General features: G+C 45.5%; 1 protein-coding gene across 9 annotated transcripts in view; it reads right to left on the bottom strand.

Annotated features, from left to right (window-relative positions):
* Positions 1-3,895: 3,895 nt before the first annotated feature.
* Positions 3,896-13,927, bottom strand: part of LOC118543989 (uncharacterized) — a 170,650-nt gene continuing 160,618 nt past the window's right edge. For all 9 annotated transcript variants that reach the window (XM_078058244.1, XM_036105479.2, XM_078058242.1 and 6 more), the window contains one exon: positions 3,896-4,340. In XM_078058244.1, the coding sequence (XP_077914370.1) occupies positions 3,956-4,340 (385 nt within the window). In that variant the 3' untranslated portion in view covers positions 3,896-3,955. The remainder of the gene's footprint in view (positions 4,341-13,927) is intronic.

Genomic DNA, 13,927 nt, shown 5'->3' with positions numbered 1-13,927 from the left:
ATCAAAGAGAATGTTCTTCAGGGGGAAAAAAGTGTGTAAATAATTAAAAAATAGCTCACATTTGCTGAATCAGAAGTTAGGTAATTTGCTGGACTCCACAGTGATTAAATGGCAGGGCTGGAATCAAACCCAGGTGCTCCTGGCCCCAAATCTCCACCGGGTAGCACTAAGTTTTACTGCTCCAACCTTCAGAGCTGATACCTGTTCCCTTTATTTCTTGGCTCACCCATGGTGTATGATTATTTGGTCAGGGAATGAGAATAACTCCCCTACCCAGAAAGAGGCTGACACCTTTTTTTTGGCAATGAAAACCTGCCCTTTGAAAAATGAGAAAATAATATCTTGTAACCTAATTAGAAGCATAACACTTGTAAAAGGTGCTAACATTATTTTTACCCCAAAAGGGAATGCTGGTTGATTTATTAAGTTATGCACTGTAAGATGTTAAATATATTTTGAGCACTAAATTTCTCCTTTCAAGTCAGCGCACATAAGAAGAGAACCCTCACAGGGACTAGTGCTTCTGGGGCTGAATTTAACACTATTTAAAGAAAGAAAACCTTAGCTAGGGGACATAACTGTTAACATGGTGATTTGTAAAGCCTTAGATTTCTAATAGGGTCTGACTGTTTCGAGGAAAACATATTTTGTTTCTAGGTAACATTTCAAGTCGGATTATGGACAAATGCTACAAAATTGATCTGTAATGGGAAATACTGTAATGTCACAACGCATTATTTATATGCTTAATGTGACCGAAAGCATTAATTGCTAGGAGCCAAAATCTGTCCAAGCAAAACATGAACACACATTTCGTACCTCTTGTCTCTTACTATAGGTTTTTGAATGAATTTGAGTGTAATAAAAAAATGTAGTTAGAAAATCAGCAACACCTGAAGGTTTTCTTCACCTGCGTGGATTATTGTAGTTGTTTTTTGTTAGCAAAGGCATGAACCCTGTCTGCTCAGAAGTGCCCAGCAAACAATAGCTACATGGCTACTTGTTAGCCGCCCAGCGAAAACATCTTGCGGAGGTAAGTTGTGGATGGCTGACTGGATGTTTTTAAAAGTCTTTCTAGATTGATTCTGCCACTTTTGTAATAAAATCTGGCTTCCTCCCAAGTATATGCAACTAGGATTTGGCTCTCTCTCGAGTCTTAAAACAAGTTTATAATGCTAGAATTTCCCACTAAAAACCAATGAGCACTGTAATGTTCACTGCTTTGGCTCACGCTGAAGTATTAAACACTTGGGCAGGGGCGCCTGGGTGGCTCAGTCGTTAAGCGTCTGCCTTCGGCTCAGGTCATGATCCCAGGGTCCTGGGATCGAGCCCCACATTGGGCTCCCTGCTCAGTGGAAAGCCTGCTTCTCCCTCTCCCACTCCCCCTGCTTGTGTTCTCTCTCTTGCTGTGTCTCTCTCTGTCAGATAAATAAATAAAATCTTTAAAAAAAATAAAAAAATAAAAAATAACACTTGGGCAGTGGAAAGACTGTGTCATCAGTACTTAAACTCCTGCGATTTACATGAACTTGGAGCTCTCTGCTCAGAATCCATCTGCACTCTCAATTCGGGTCAGTTCCAGAGTCCGAGGCTGGCTCAACGCACCCTAGGTATGAGGCATCCCACCATCCCGTGTGTTTTCAGTACCTCTGTCATTTTTCTCATATAAAATAGAAAATATGGGTGCCTGCGTGGCTCAGTCGGTTAAGCGTCAGACTCTTGACTTTGGCTCAGGTCATGATCTCCGGGTCGTGGGATCGAGCCCTGCCTGGGGCTCTGTGCTCAGTGGGGCGTCTGCTTGAGGATTCTCTCTCTCCCTCTTCCTCTGCCTCTGCCCCTACTCATGCTCTCTCTCTCCCTCAAGTAAATAAATAAATCTTTAAAAAAATAAAATAAAATAGAAAATAGTGTGCAACTCACCACTGAGGCACGGAAAGAACATGAATGTAAGGCTTGGTTACTTTCCTATCTTGGAGATGCTTGTGTAGCGAGAGCACATAGCATTTCTTTTCTCTCACACTAAGAGCCACGTACCAGCCACTAAGCCAAGTTCTTACACACATTTCTCCTGGAACCCTCACAACAACCTGTGAGGCTGGTACTCGTAGGAAAGAGGGATAAGCTGGGCTGTGCTGTGGGAACGAACAACCCAACCACCTCAGTGGTCTAAAGAGTCCACTCTAGGCCAATTGTCCACGGCAGCTGTGGTGTGGGGGCTCAGCAGTGTGAGAGTCAAACACAGGCAAGCCAATGTGGTCACTCCTGACAGTGCCCCATGTCAAAGAGTGTTCCGTTAGAAATGGCAGGGCCAGGATACAAATCCAGGCGTCTCTGATAGGGACCCCACCCTCTTAATCACCCCACTATGTTGCTGCCATTAAAGAGCCTCTTGGTGAATCCACTGCTAATATTCCTACCATTTTAAAAACTGGTGGCCATGCATGGTGTAATTTGAAAATTCAGGACCATGGGGGTAAGATGCAGAGTTGGTGGCATGGAAAGACGGGTCCAAAGGCCTGGCTGGATTGAGTTCTAGCTCTGCTACACAGAAGTTCTGTGATCTCGGTAGGTCACCTTCCTCCTGAAAGGCCTGTTCTGACGTGGATAATAATAATAATAATAATAATACCCAGCTCTCAGAGTAGTCACAAAGATGCATGAGATAATGCACATGGCAAGAACCACAAGGACTGAAAAGTGACACACACAGAAAAGGAGTTTTTCCTAAGTTTTTCCTTTCTGAGCAGGTCCCATGGCAGCAGTCAGACAGGCCAGGCCTACAGACACCAGGCTGCTAGCTCATAGTCTTTCCTTCTTGTGTGACGTGTTCTCAAAAGCTCAAGACGGATCTACTACTGGAGGAAACTGACCAGATGAAATGACAAAGGACTCGCACTCAGCACTGTTTTTATCGTGGTGACGGCATTCCAAAGCTGTGTGTGTGGCAGCGATTCAGAACTCAATTCAAGAGCAGATCAAAAGAGCCTCTGCACTTTCAAAAAAACATCCAGGGACCCGGCTGAAAAAGGTCCCTCAGGGTCTTGTTTTCAAAGGAGGAAACTGAGGCTCAGAAAGAGTCAGCTTGTGGTTTTCCCTTTCCTCCGCACTGAGGCAGAGGTTAGACCAGACCTCCTTCCCCTACTCCAGATGTTCACTTTAAAGCCTCAACCATCTCATCTGAAAAATGGTGACAGTAATCCCTACCTTCGAGAAGAGGAATAGGGATTGATCAAGGAAATGTCTGTAAAGCACTTCGTGAAGCCAGCGGTCAGCAAACGGTAACCATTTTCATTAGTCGGCCAAAGCAGGGTCCTCACACAGTTCAGCAGCAGACAGTGGATTTATTCGTGCTTACTTTTAGGCCTCCACCCATGGCAGGAGTGAGTGAGCGAGGCTGTGGATCAGAAAACTGTCAGAGGCTTGTTTATTGTTTCAAAGACATGAAAGAAAGGTGTTTTGTTTTAAAGTTCATATCTTAAATAAAAAAAAGAAGTCCCATGGTTATTACCTGTAAGAAGCTGAGGAGATTTACTGAGTCCTATCAGATCGGTGATCCCAAACCAGGTGAGTGTGTGGCCGGGCTGCTAAGACAGTAGCCATAAAGGTGCATGTAGAGAGCACCCCCAGGTGACTGAGAGTCAGACGGACTCGCCAGCTGGATGACTCCAGACCGACTGCTTCTACGCTGCAAACCTCCTTTTCCTCTTCTGAAAAAGGCAGAAAGAGCAGGACCTGCGCCGCCAGGTGGTGGAGAGGGCTCAGGGAGATGCTGGCTATAAAGCTCTCTGCTGCTGGCCTAACTTCAACCGTGGAGCCAGAGGACTTGTCCTAAAAGCTTTTAAGGAACTGACAGTCATTTTAAGAGTTAAAAGATATGCCACAGAATCTAAAGAAATCATTTAGAAAATCATCTGAATTTTATTTTCTGACAGGTGAAAGGCCACATACAGATGACTCACATGGAAGCTGGGCTCATTAGCCTCCGAAGGCCCTTCCTGAAGTCTTCTGGAAGGCCCGTTGGCTTGCTGGTGGCTGGATTCACAAAGACATGGACTGAAGACCCGGTGGTACAGGCTGAAGAGTCAAAATGGGCCAGCTTGGGGTGGCCAAAGAAAAAGCCGTCACTGAGATCCCAGTGATTTACAGAAGGCAGCTCCTTGGTGGTATTAGGTGGGAACAGAGCCAGGCGGTAATGTACGCTGGAGTGACCCACTTTCTCCACGGCCAAAGCAGCCACCGGGACCTGAGGAAAGCTGATGGGTGTGTGGAAGGTACACTGATTTGTCACCATGAACCCCACCATGGGGGACGTCAGCAAGCCGGTTCTCAGGCCGCAGTATCTAGAAGGTTGAATCACAATGCTTATTCCAGCGCCCTATGACCCTCTCTCCCAGCCCAAGGATGTGTGTTCCAGAGTAAAGGGCTCTAGCCTCAAAGGGCCACCAATCGCTAGCTGTTACCCAGGCAAGTTGGTTCACCTCCCTGGACCTCAATTTACACAATAGAATGTTCATAACTGTAATACCTACTCCGTGGGCTAGCAGTGAGAATCAGTGGTACATGTCATTTAACACAGTACCGTGTGCTACATGAACAGTTCCTGGACATAGTAAGTGCTCATTAAACATGAGCTCTTACTAGCATTATCATTCCATCTTATCCTCGCTTCTTATTGTGAAGAGCCAGGAACTTTTGTGTTAAATTGAAAGCGAAAACTCACTTCTTACATAGACGGTTACCATGTCTCTCATCTCTATTAGATTATAGTCTCTTTAAAGGGCAGTGGCTGTGTCTTGTTTATTTTTTAAGTTGGATGACTAGAAATGAGGTTGCACTTGAGATACATTTGGAGGTTGAACAGGATCAGAAATAAAAGCATAATGCTGAATTACCGTCTCCTCCCCCAACTACCACCGAAGAGGCCCACTTACGACCTAAACATTTTCACCGCACTGTCTTATTGTCTTCTTTTCTTGAGAAAATTAACACTGAATGTGAGAATTCACTGTAAGGGAACAATCAGGGGTTGTATAAAGGCTTGACTGCAAAGTCCTTCACTGAATCACTGTTCACGGAAACAGGCTACCAGCCTCCACCCAGGGAGGGCACGGTGAGTACCAGCCGCCCTGGGCACCTGTTGATGTTGCCCATGGTGACATTAGATAACGTTCATTTGCTGACATGGAAAGCTGTTCAGTGAGAAAGATCAGATTATAGAACAGTATGTACCATTTGATCTCATTTGTCGTATAAGACCTATTGGTTGATGTACTTATTGCCTAGAAAAAGAAAGGATAGACTCCAGAATGTTTTCAGTAGTCATCTAGCAGTGGAGTTTCTGGTTAACTTTTTCCTTCTTTTTGCTTGTATGAATTTTCCAGAATGAACATGATTTGCCTTTGAAATAAGAAAAAAATGTTATTTTAAAAGATGTCTGAATATGAATTTTATTTTTTAAAAAAGCCCTGGAGTGATGAGCAGCCTGGAAAAGCAAAACTCCTTCTGCCCATTAGGATCCCACCCCTGGCTACCCTCACTGCGGAGGCTTCCCCAGGAATACCAGCGAGGGAGAAAAGAAACATGGAAAGAAAAGCCTTGCCCTCCAGCGTGACTCCAAGATCCAGTGAGAATCTAATTCTTGTGTTTTCATTCCCATGCTTCTTTGTTGCTATTGCTTTCCTATTTCTCTGCCACTGGTTTTCTCCTTCTTTTAGGACACTGACAGTAAAGAAATAATGCCTCTTCCCACGGGGAGAGCAGTATTTCATGAGCTCCCTGTATCTCCGAGCCCAGCCACCAAACCTTTAAATAACTGAAATGCACAGGTACTTTGAAGCAATGTCCTCTGTGGGCACCTGGTCGCCAGGGCTGAGCTCTGTGCTTTACATTTTCTATTCCGTCTTCCAAACAACCCTGCAAGGCAGGTCCCATTGTCCCCATTTTACAGGAAAGAAAGTCAAGTAGAGAGGCTGAATAAATCTCCCCAAGGCCTGTGCGCAGTAATTAGTCGCTCGGGCCCAAGCGTCATGCTCTTGAAGGCCAGTGTTCACACTTTCTCTTCCATTCCGGCTTACTAGATGGCGAAGCCAAAATCTCCATTTTAGTCTAGTGGATGAACTGCATTTTAAGTCTTTCTATGACTTTAAGATTTACATTTTCTTTAAGTGTTGCAAGTCAGGTTTATCATGTTTGGACCACAGACCTCCTGTTGGGAAGTTCATAATCCAATCTGATTTCACTGGTGGTAACAACAGGGTACTTGGTGTGAGATGTATCTATTGTTTCTTCTTTTTTTTCAATTTTAATTTTTATCAGGCTTTATATACATGTACATACTCTAAAAAGTCAAGTCATTGCTCAAGGCTTGTTACCAAAAAAAAAAAAAAAAAAATAGTAGTTCCCTGACTGGTTCTGCTGTGGGCTATAGTCTAGGTCAAGAAGTTCTTAGAATGACCTCCACGGTACACCTACTCTGTTAGGTACTGAGGACACAGCCCCGAATAAGAGAATTCCTGCTCTCATAAGTGTTCAACTTTAGGAGACTGGGGTTGGGGGTGGGAGTGGTCAGCTCTTGTCCTCCCTTAGGCAAGAAGGAGGTGCTACTTGTGTTCCTTTCTGGTTCCCCCTTCCATGCTTTCCTTCTTCTTTTTCTCTCCCTTTCCGCAGCAAACTCTGTGCACTACTCTGTTCCCAGCATGTGCTAGGCCTGGAAGAGAGGGCAGGGAATGAGCCAGACCGTGACTATTCCTGCCCTCGTAGGACCTGCTGTGTAGTGAGTGCGATGCCAGGGAAGGCGAGGGGCTCTGCGAGCTTAGAGCAGGGGGCCTGACTTGATCTCGAGGATCAGGGAAGACTTTCTGAGGAAGTGACAGCTAAGTGGGACATGAAGAAAAATGTAGCAACTATTCAAGTGACTAGTAAGGGCAAGAGTCCTCCAGGAGGAGGAAAGGCATATGTGAGGGCCTAGAGGCCAGAGACAGAAGTAGGCACATCCCAGAGATAACACAAGTCGCAGACGGCTAGAACACAGACGGCCAGAGGAGGCTGGGGAGGAGGCAGGAGCCCGCCTGGGGAGGATCTTGCAAGGGAATCTAACCTCGGCCAACAGGTTAGAAGCCAATAAATGGGCTGCATTCAGGGCAGAGGCAAAATCCAGTTTGTTTAATGAGCAGTGTGTCTTTGAACTGAGCAATGGGTTAGACTGAAACAATAATGTCTGCAGGAGAATATCCGGCAACTACGCGGTCCTGGCAAAGACAATGGTGGCGTGGGCCAGGATGGTGGCCGTGAGATGGAGAAAACAGAATGGAACCAAAAGAGATTTTGTACAAGGTCTGATGACAAGTCCCATCGAGGGAGACGAAAGGGCCCAGGATGGCTCCCAGCCTTAGGCACTTTCTGGTGATTTCATTTGTGGAAAGAGGGAACGTGGAGAGGCTGGGGGTGAAGGTGAGGAAAAGTGCTGGGCTCTGTTATGAATACTGTAGGTGGAGCTGAGGTGCCCACAAGACCCCGAGAGGAGGTGCACAGCCGGGATAATAACATCACTCATGTTTACCCTGCCCTGCACTAGGGGCCACGTCTTCTGTTAAGTACACAGCTGGATTCTGTCTCCCAGAGGCACGTGGCTATATGGGCCTGATGCTCAGAAAGAGGTCGGGGCTGGAGACAGAAGCTGAGACGCCGCATTAAATCTAAAATCGGGGTCTAGGCAGGGAATGCAAAGCACTGACGCCGGATGGGTGTAACACACTCGGGCGTGGTGGGCCCGTGGTGAGCCAGAAAGTAAATACCCAGTCTGACCCCACACCGATTCAGGCTTTAAAAAAAATACTGGACAGACTAAATAAAACTCATGGGTGGCTAGCCCAGGTTTGCCTTTCTGGCCCCCAGTTTGTGACCTCTGGGAGAGATGATAATTAAGCCACGGGAGAGGGAGGGGTTGCCCGGAAGAGAAAGTAGAAGGGGGCGAACTCACACATGAAACACTGGCTTTGGGTAAGCTCCCGATTGGTGATTTCTTGGGGTGCAGCAAGCAACTGATAAAGTGTCTGATTCTGATGCTGCCTGATCACTGTGTGAGGCAAACGCCTACCATCTGTGCTTTCTTATCGCCGACTGGGCAAACTTTAAAACACAGGGATATTAGGGAAGACCCCTTGTGTTCATCTAGTACAGGGGCTCTCCAACCCTGGTGTGGATCTGAATCTCCTAGGGAACCTGGGAAACATCCAGATCCCCAGCATCCTCCCAGACCCCCCGATTCAGTCTGCAAGGAGGGGCCGGCATCCGGATCCTGACATGCTCCCTGTGATTCTGATGCACACACCTAGCACAGCAGTGGCTTCTCTAGGCCCACGGCTTTGGATAAGGAAACAGCTCAGAGAGATGAAGTACGCTGCTCGCTCACCTGCATGCAGCTAGAAGGGAACGTGGTCTGCTTGCACTCAACTGGCCACCCCAGCCCTTTCAGCTGGGTCCACTAACCCTTCACACCTGGACTAAGTCCCAGCCCAGGGTTGGGGACCGATGGGGCTCTGGTATATTCATGGCTCAGGATCAGACCAGCCACACTCATGTTCCTACCCTGACTTTGTACCCAACTCCAACAGCTGGATTCAGTCTTACCTCATTCCCCTCTTCCTAAGCTCCTGCCTCCTTCCTTGAGTCCATAACTAGGTTCTACCTTGACCCCTGTGCCAAGCCCTGCATTGGTATCTCCCCAGGCTCTGGGGCTTCTGGGTCTGTGTCAGAAGGTTTGCTGCCATCTGAGGTCTGGAGAGAAGCATCTTTCAGATGGTAGGAGGCCAGTGAGCATACGGCACAGGCACACCTTTCAAAGGGATGAGGCTATTTTTGTCACTCCCTATAAATAGCAGAATTGGCCTTAGCTTGTGGTCAGTTACCTGGAATGCCAGAGCAGGATTCTGGCAGAGTCTATCCCACACTCCTGAAACTCAGAATAAGCACAAGCTTGGCAGCATGACCTCATGACCATGCCAAGTCCTCAAGGAGCATCACGTGGGCAGCTGAAGGGGGTGTCGGCTCTTGGGAATCTGTACAAGGAGGCCCCTGCCTGGGTGGCGTTGGGAGGTTCTGTGGTTACAAAGAGAAATAGACTTTTAGAAATGTAGACTTGGGAGAAAATACCTTACATGTATGAAACTTACACTTAGGACTGCACTGTGTGTCTTTCTATAAGTAATCTGTCTTCAGTCGAGCCTATTTGGATATTGCCTTTACAGGACGATTTCGGACTGGGGCTAATTGAAATTAATTGGAAGCAAGTCCCAGTGTCAGCCATGCCCCCCGACGGAGCGTGCACGTAGAAAACTGGGTAAACCCTAACTAACATCATGAGACCTGGGTTGGAATTGTGGCCCTGCCATTATATCAGTGAGTCACTCAATGTCCCAGAGCCTCGGTTTTTTTCTCATCTCTAAAACAGAGATGAACACTCAGAACCCAGTCCTGAGTGAACTGTTATGAAAATTAAATAAGGCAATGCATATTTTATATGTCTTGGCTGATTTCTGGAACTTAAAGTTTTTTGTTGTTATTGCTGCTTGTTTCATTTTTGAACCTTTGTGAACAGTTTTGGCCTCTAGGGGTGGAGACTTACATTCGTCTTTGGGCCAAACTTTTCCTTTATTTTGGGAACACTCCTTGTGTGAGCTCCCTGGTAACCAGACGGAGTGTGGACACTGGCGATCTTCCAGGGGGACTATCAAGAAAGGCCCCTGCATCATTCCTTCCAGTGGTTTCAGGACAGGGGACATGAGAACCAGACAAGCAGCAGAAAGGAAAGCATGGGCTGGATGAGGCCTGGTGGCTGCTACAATTTAGGGACTTGGAGGAAGAGCCAAAGGATGTTTCGAAGGGGAGAGAGGATAGGTCCAGCAACTGAGTCAGAATAAGTTTGAGCCAATGTAATTTGCATAGTAAATACTAGAACTGAACTAATGTTTACTGCATTGTTATAACAGACAGGAATTTACTCGAGAGGCACAAAGTCTTGCCTGATCCTTTTAGGCAAGGATGCAAGCACACCCATTTGTGGAGCTAATTCTCCTCAGAGGAAACTGGTAAATCAATCTAGACATCATCGTGAGTTTTTCTGGCTTACGCACATCTCTGGTTTGGTGCTGGTGATTTGGCAGTGACAGGTTCTCTTCTCTAGCAGAGCTTACACTTCATCAAAGAGATACAATAATGAATATGTGGATACAACCTGAAGGTAGGCGTTCAGCAGAAGAGGGATATGGTTGTATGAGAGGCCGTGACAAAGGAGCCTCCCCCAGATGGAGGCAGGTGGGAGCTCAGAGCTTCTAAGGAACCAAAGGGAGGCCAGTGAGGCCCCGTGGTGGGACCACAGGGCTGGCAGGGAGCATGGTGGCAGGTGACGTGGGACAGAAAGGTTGGGTGGGCCCAATCGTGCACAAACTGGATTTTAGCCCTAACAGAGTGAGGGGCCACTGTGGAGCTTTGGAGGGGAAGCAGAGTCATGATCACGTTGGCACTTCAAGCGCAGCCCTCTAGGGAACGGGCTGGTGAAGGCAAGAGTGGATGAAGAGGCACCAGTGAGGACACAAGAGGATGAGGAGAACCGGACCGGGTGGCAGCGGTGAGATGAAAAGTTGTGTCTCCAGAGATATTCAGGGAGGGGCTCAAAGGACCCAAACCTGGGCCTTCCTGGCTGATTGGCTTCCGCCTCTCACAACGGTTGGTGCTTGATGGTAACAGCACCTACAGCAAGAGCGGGGCCTCCTCCAACTACCTTCTAGTCTTTGGAGCTATTTTCCCACTTTCTAGCCAAGTATAATTTTAGAGCCATGTTTTCCAAGTACTTCAAGAAGAATATTATTCCAAACCTAAAGGAAATGACCATGCAGATAAATTCATTTGCAAACTCTTAAGCTGTTTTGTTTCCCAAAGGGATGAAAGGGATATTTTGAACAGGCATGACCTGAAGAATACTGAGTTTTTCCTGGGGTTAGTTTTAGCTAAAATATTGGCTTTATTTTAAAGGACAAATGATACCAAGAAAAAAAGCAACAAGAAAGAACTAAGGTCCAGGAAGACATGAGCCTGAACAAATGTCTAAGCAAGCCTTTACCCCATGCTATGTTTATCTTGTCGCTTGGCAATATAAAAAAAAAAAATAATAAAAATGATATTTCTAAACCAGGTTGCCTGTCTCCAACTATAAGAAGCTGATGTAATGAGCTGGCGGTAGCTCCCATTAGGAAAATGCGCAGACCCAGTGGGCTGCAGATCATCACCACTGCAATTTCCACGGCGTATGCACTGGGTCCCCAAACTGAGCAAAACTAATGACAATCATCCACTGTCAGAGCAGACCCAACCCTCCGCAACAGTGTTCTCGCAGGAAGTTCGTTCTGGTAAATCAGTGTCAAAATGACAAGAGAATCCAACGTGTCTCAAGAGGTACAATATATAACAAGCAAAAATCTCCAAATCTGTGTTCAGAAACTGAACGTTAAAGGGTCTGATGAAAAAATGAAGACAAGAAAATGAAGGAAGTGTAACAAATCCATTAAAACATTTTGAATAAAAATAAGAAGACCGTGACATTATGCTCAATTAACAGGAAAACACAGTCTTAAAGGGTAAATGTGGTAGATGATGATTTGATTTTTTCGGACACCCAGAAGCCAAATCAACCATTAGAGATGGCTCTGCAAGACAGACTAGGGTAGAGAGAAACTTCTAATCTACACACGAATGATGATATAACTGTCGTGCTTTTCGTCTTTGCTGGAGTTGCTCTTGGAGGGAGAGATTCCAAAGAAGGCATCTCCGAAAAGCGAGTGCTCCATCTTCCAAGCCCTCAAATTCAGCAGGCCAGGGATGTCGTGATCACTCCCGCACCTGCTGAGAGCAGGTGAGAGTAGAAAGCGAAGGAGGTGGGTGATACTTCCCACGCGCACAGCACTCAGTGAGGGCCTTATTAACATCTAGCATCTTGCAACTAGTTAGAGAAAATTGCAGGAGACTGGGAGGGCAAGCAACCTCCCTTAAATCCACCAGGTAGCAGGAAACACTGAGAACACGTGAGGAGCAATCTAGAATACCAATATACCAGAAATGACTCTCTGAGGGCTCTATCTTGAGAAGGCAGAGCTGCAGGACACAGAGGGTGGAGGATACAGAGTTTTTCTTTTTTAATCACCACAGGGTGATGTTGGAAGTTGACAGAATGTCGAGCTTCTGCCCGGAAAGAGGTTACTGAAGAAGGCAAGTGCCCCAGCTTGGAGGGCCCCCATCGTCCATGCACGTGCATGGCTTTAAAGCTTTATTTGTCATTTGTTTCTTCACAATATTTAATAATTAATTTTATGGCACAATTAATGCATGTGCAGTGTAGAAAAATAGAAAACATAGATAAACACAAAGAAGAACAGTTAAATTGCTCTTTATTTCCTAACTCAGCAATGACCAGAATTGACATTTTGGTGCACATCTTTCCAGACTGTTCTTTAGAACAGGAGATTTTTGTTTTGTCTTGAATAAAACCAAGATCGTACTGCAACTTGCTCTCTTCATTCAATTATACATCATGAACTTGTTTTCATATCAATAAATAAACTTCTTATCATTATTTTTAATCACGGCCACATATGACCTTGTATGGATATAATATTTGTTGAATCAATCCCCAGGCAATTTAAAAAACTTCTTTTGTCTTGTAATACTTTCAAACTTGTTTTTTTAAGATTTTACCTATTTGTTTATTTTGAGAGAGAGAGAGAGCAGGAGCAGGGGGAGGGGCAGAGGAAGACAGAGAAGCAGACTCCCTGCTGAGCAGGGAGCCTGATGTGGGACTTGATCCCAGGACCCTGGGATCATGACCTGAGCTGAAGGCAGATGCTTAACCGACTGAGCCACCCAGGTGCCCCGAAATACTTTCAAACTTAATGAAAAGTTTGCAAGAATAGTACAAAGGACGCCTGCATATCTTTTATGCAGAGTCATCCATCTGTAACACTTTCCCACAAGTGCGCTATCATTAATTCATATTACTTGTGAACTACTTGAGAGTAGGTTGTACGTGTCATGGCACCTTCCCCCCAAACACACAGTTCAGTGTGTATTTCCTAAAAACGAGAGTCTCTACCATAACCACAGTACAGTTATCACACTCAGGAAAAGGAATACATTTTATCTAATCTATAGTTTACATTCCAAGTTTGCCAGCTTCCCTATAAGGTGCTTTATTAAAAAAAAAAAAAAAGAAGAAGAAGAAGAAGACAGAGAAGAAATAAACTTCTTTCTTTCTGGTGCACGACCTGATTTGGGCTCATGTATGACATTTAGTTGTCATCCTTTAACGACAGGCCTTACCTTTTATGACACTGATATTTTCTGAAGACTACAGGACAGCTATTGCTTAATTGGGGTCTCTCTGGTGACTCCTCAGGTTGGATTGGTGTTTGCATTTTTGCTGGAATGCTACGTAAGTGCTAATGGGCCCTTCTCAGGTATCACATCCACAGGCTCATGGTGTCCATTTGCTTTTGATCAGTGATGTTAATTTTGACCCCTTGATTAAGGTATTTATTGTCCAGTTTTTCTACTGTATAGTTTTTTCCCCTTGTCTATTTTTTTTTCATGGTGAAATATACACAACACAAAATTTATCATTTTAGCCATTTTTAAGTATAGTTCAGTGGCAGTAAATATATTCACATTCTTGTATATATGCTTTGTAGGGTTTTTTAAAAAGATTATTTAAGAGAGAGCGAATGCGGGTGCACACACACAGGTGAGTGGAGGGAGGGGCAGAGGAAGAGAGAGAATCTCAAGCAGACTCCCCACTGAGCACAGAGCCTGACATCGGGTTCAATCTCACAACCCTGAGATCATGACCTGAGCTGAAATCAAGAGTCGGATGCTTAACTGACTG

This window comes from Halichoerus grypus, chromosome 11 (genome assembly GCF_964656455.1).
Source record: "Halichoerus grypus chromosome 11, mHalGry1.hap1.1, whole genome shotgun sequence".
Taxonomy (NCBI): domain Eukaryota; kingdom Metazoa; phylum Chordata; class Mammalia; order Carnivora; family Phocidae; genus Halichoerus; species Halichoerus grypus.
Note: the sequence above shows the minus strand (reverse complement) of the source record. Positions and strands in the feature narration are given on the sequence as shown.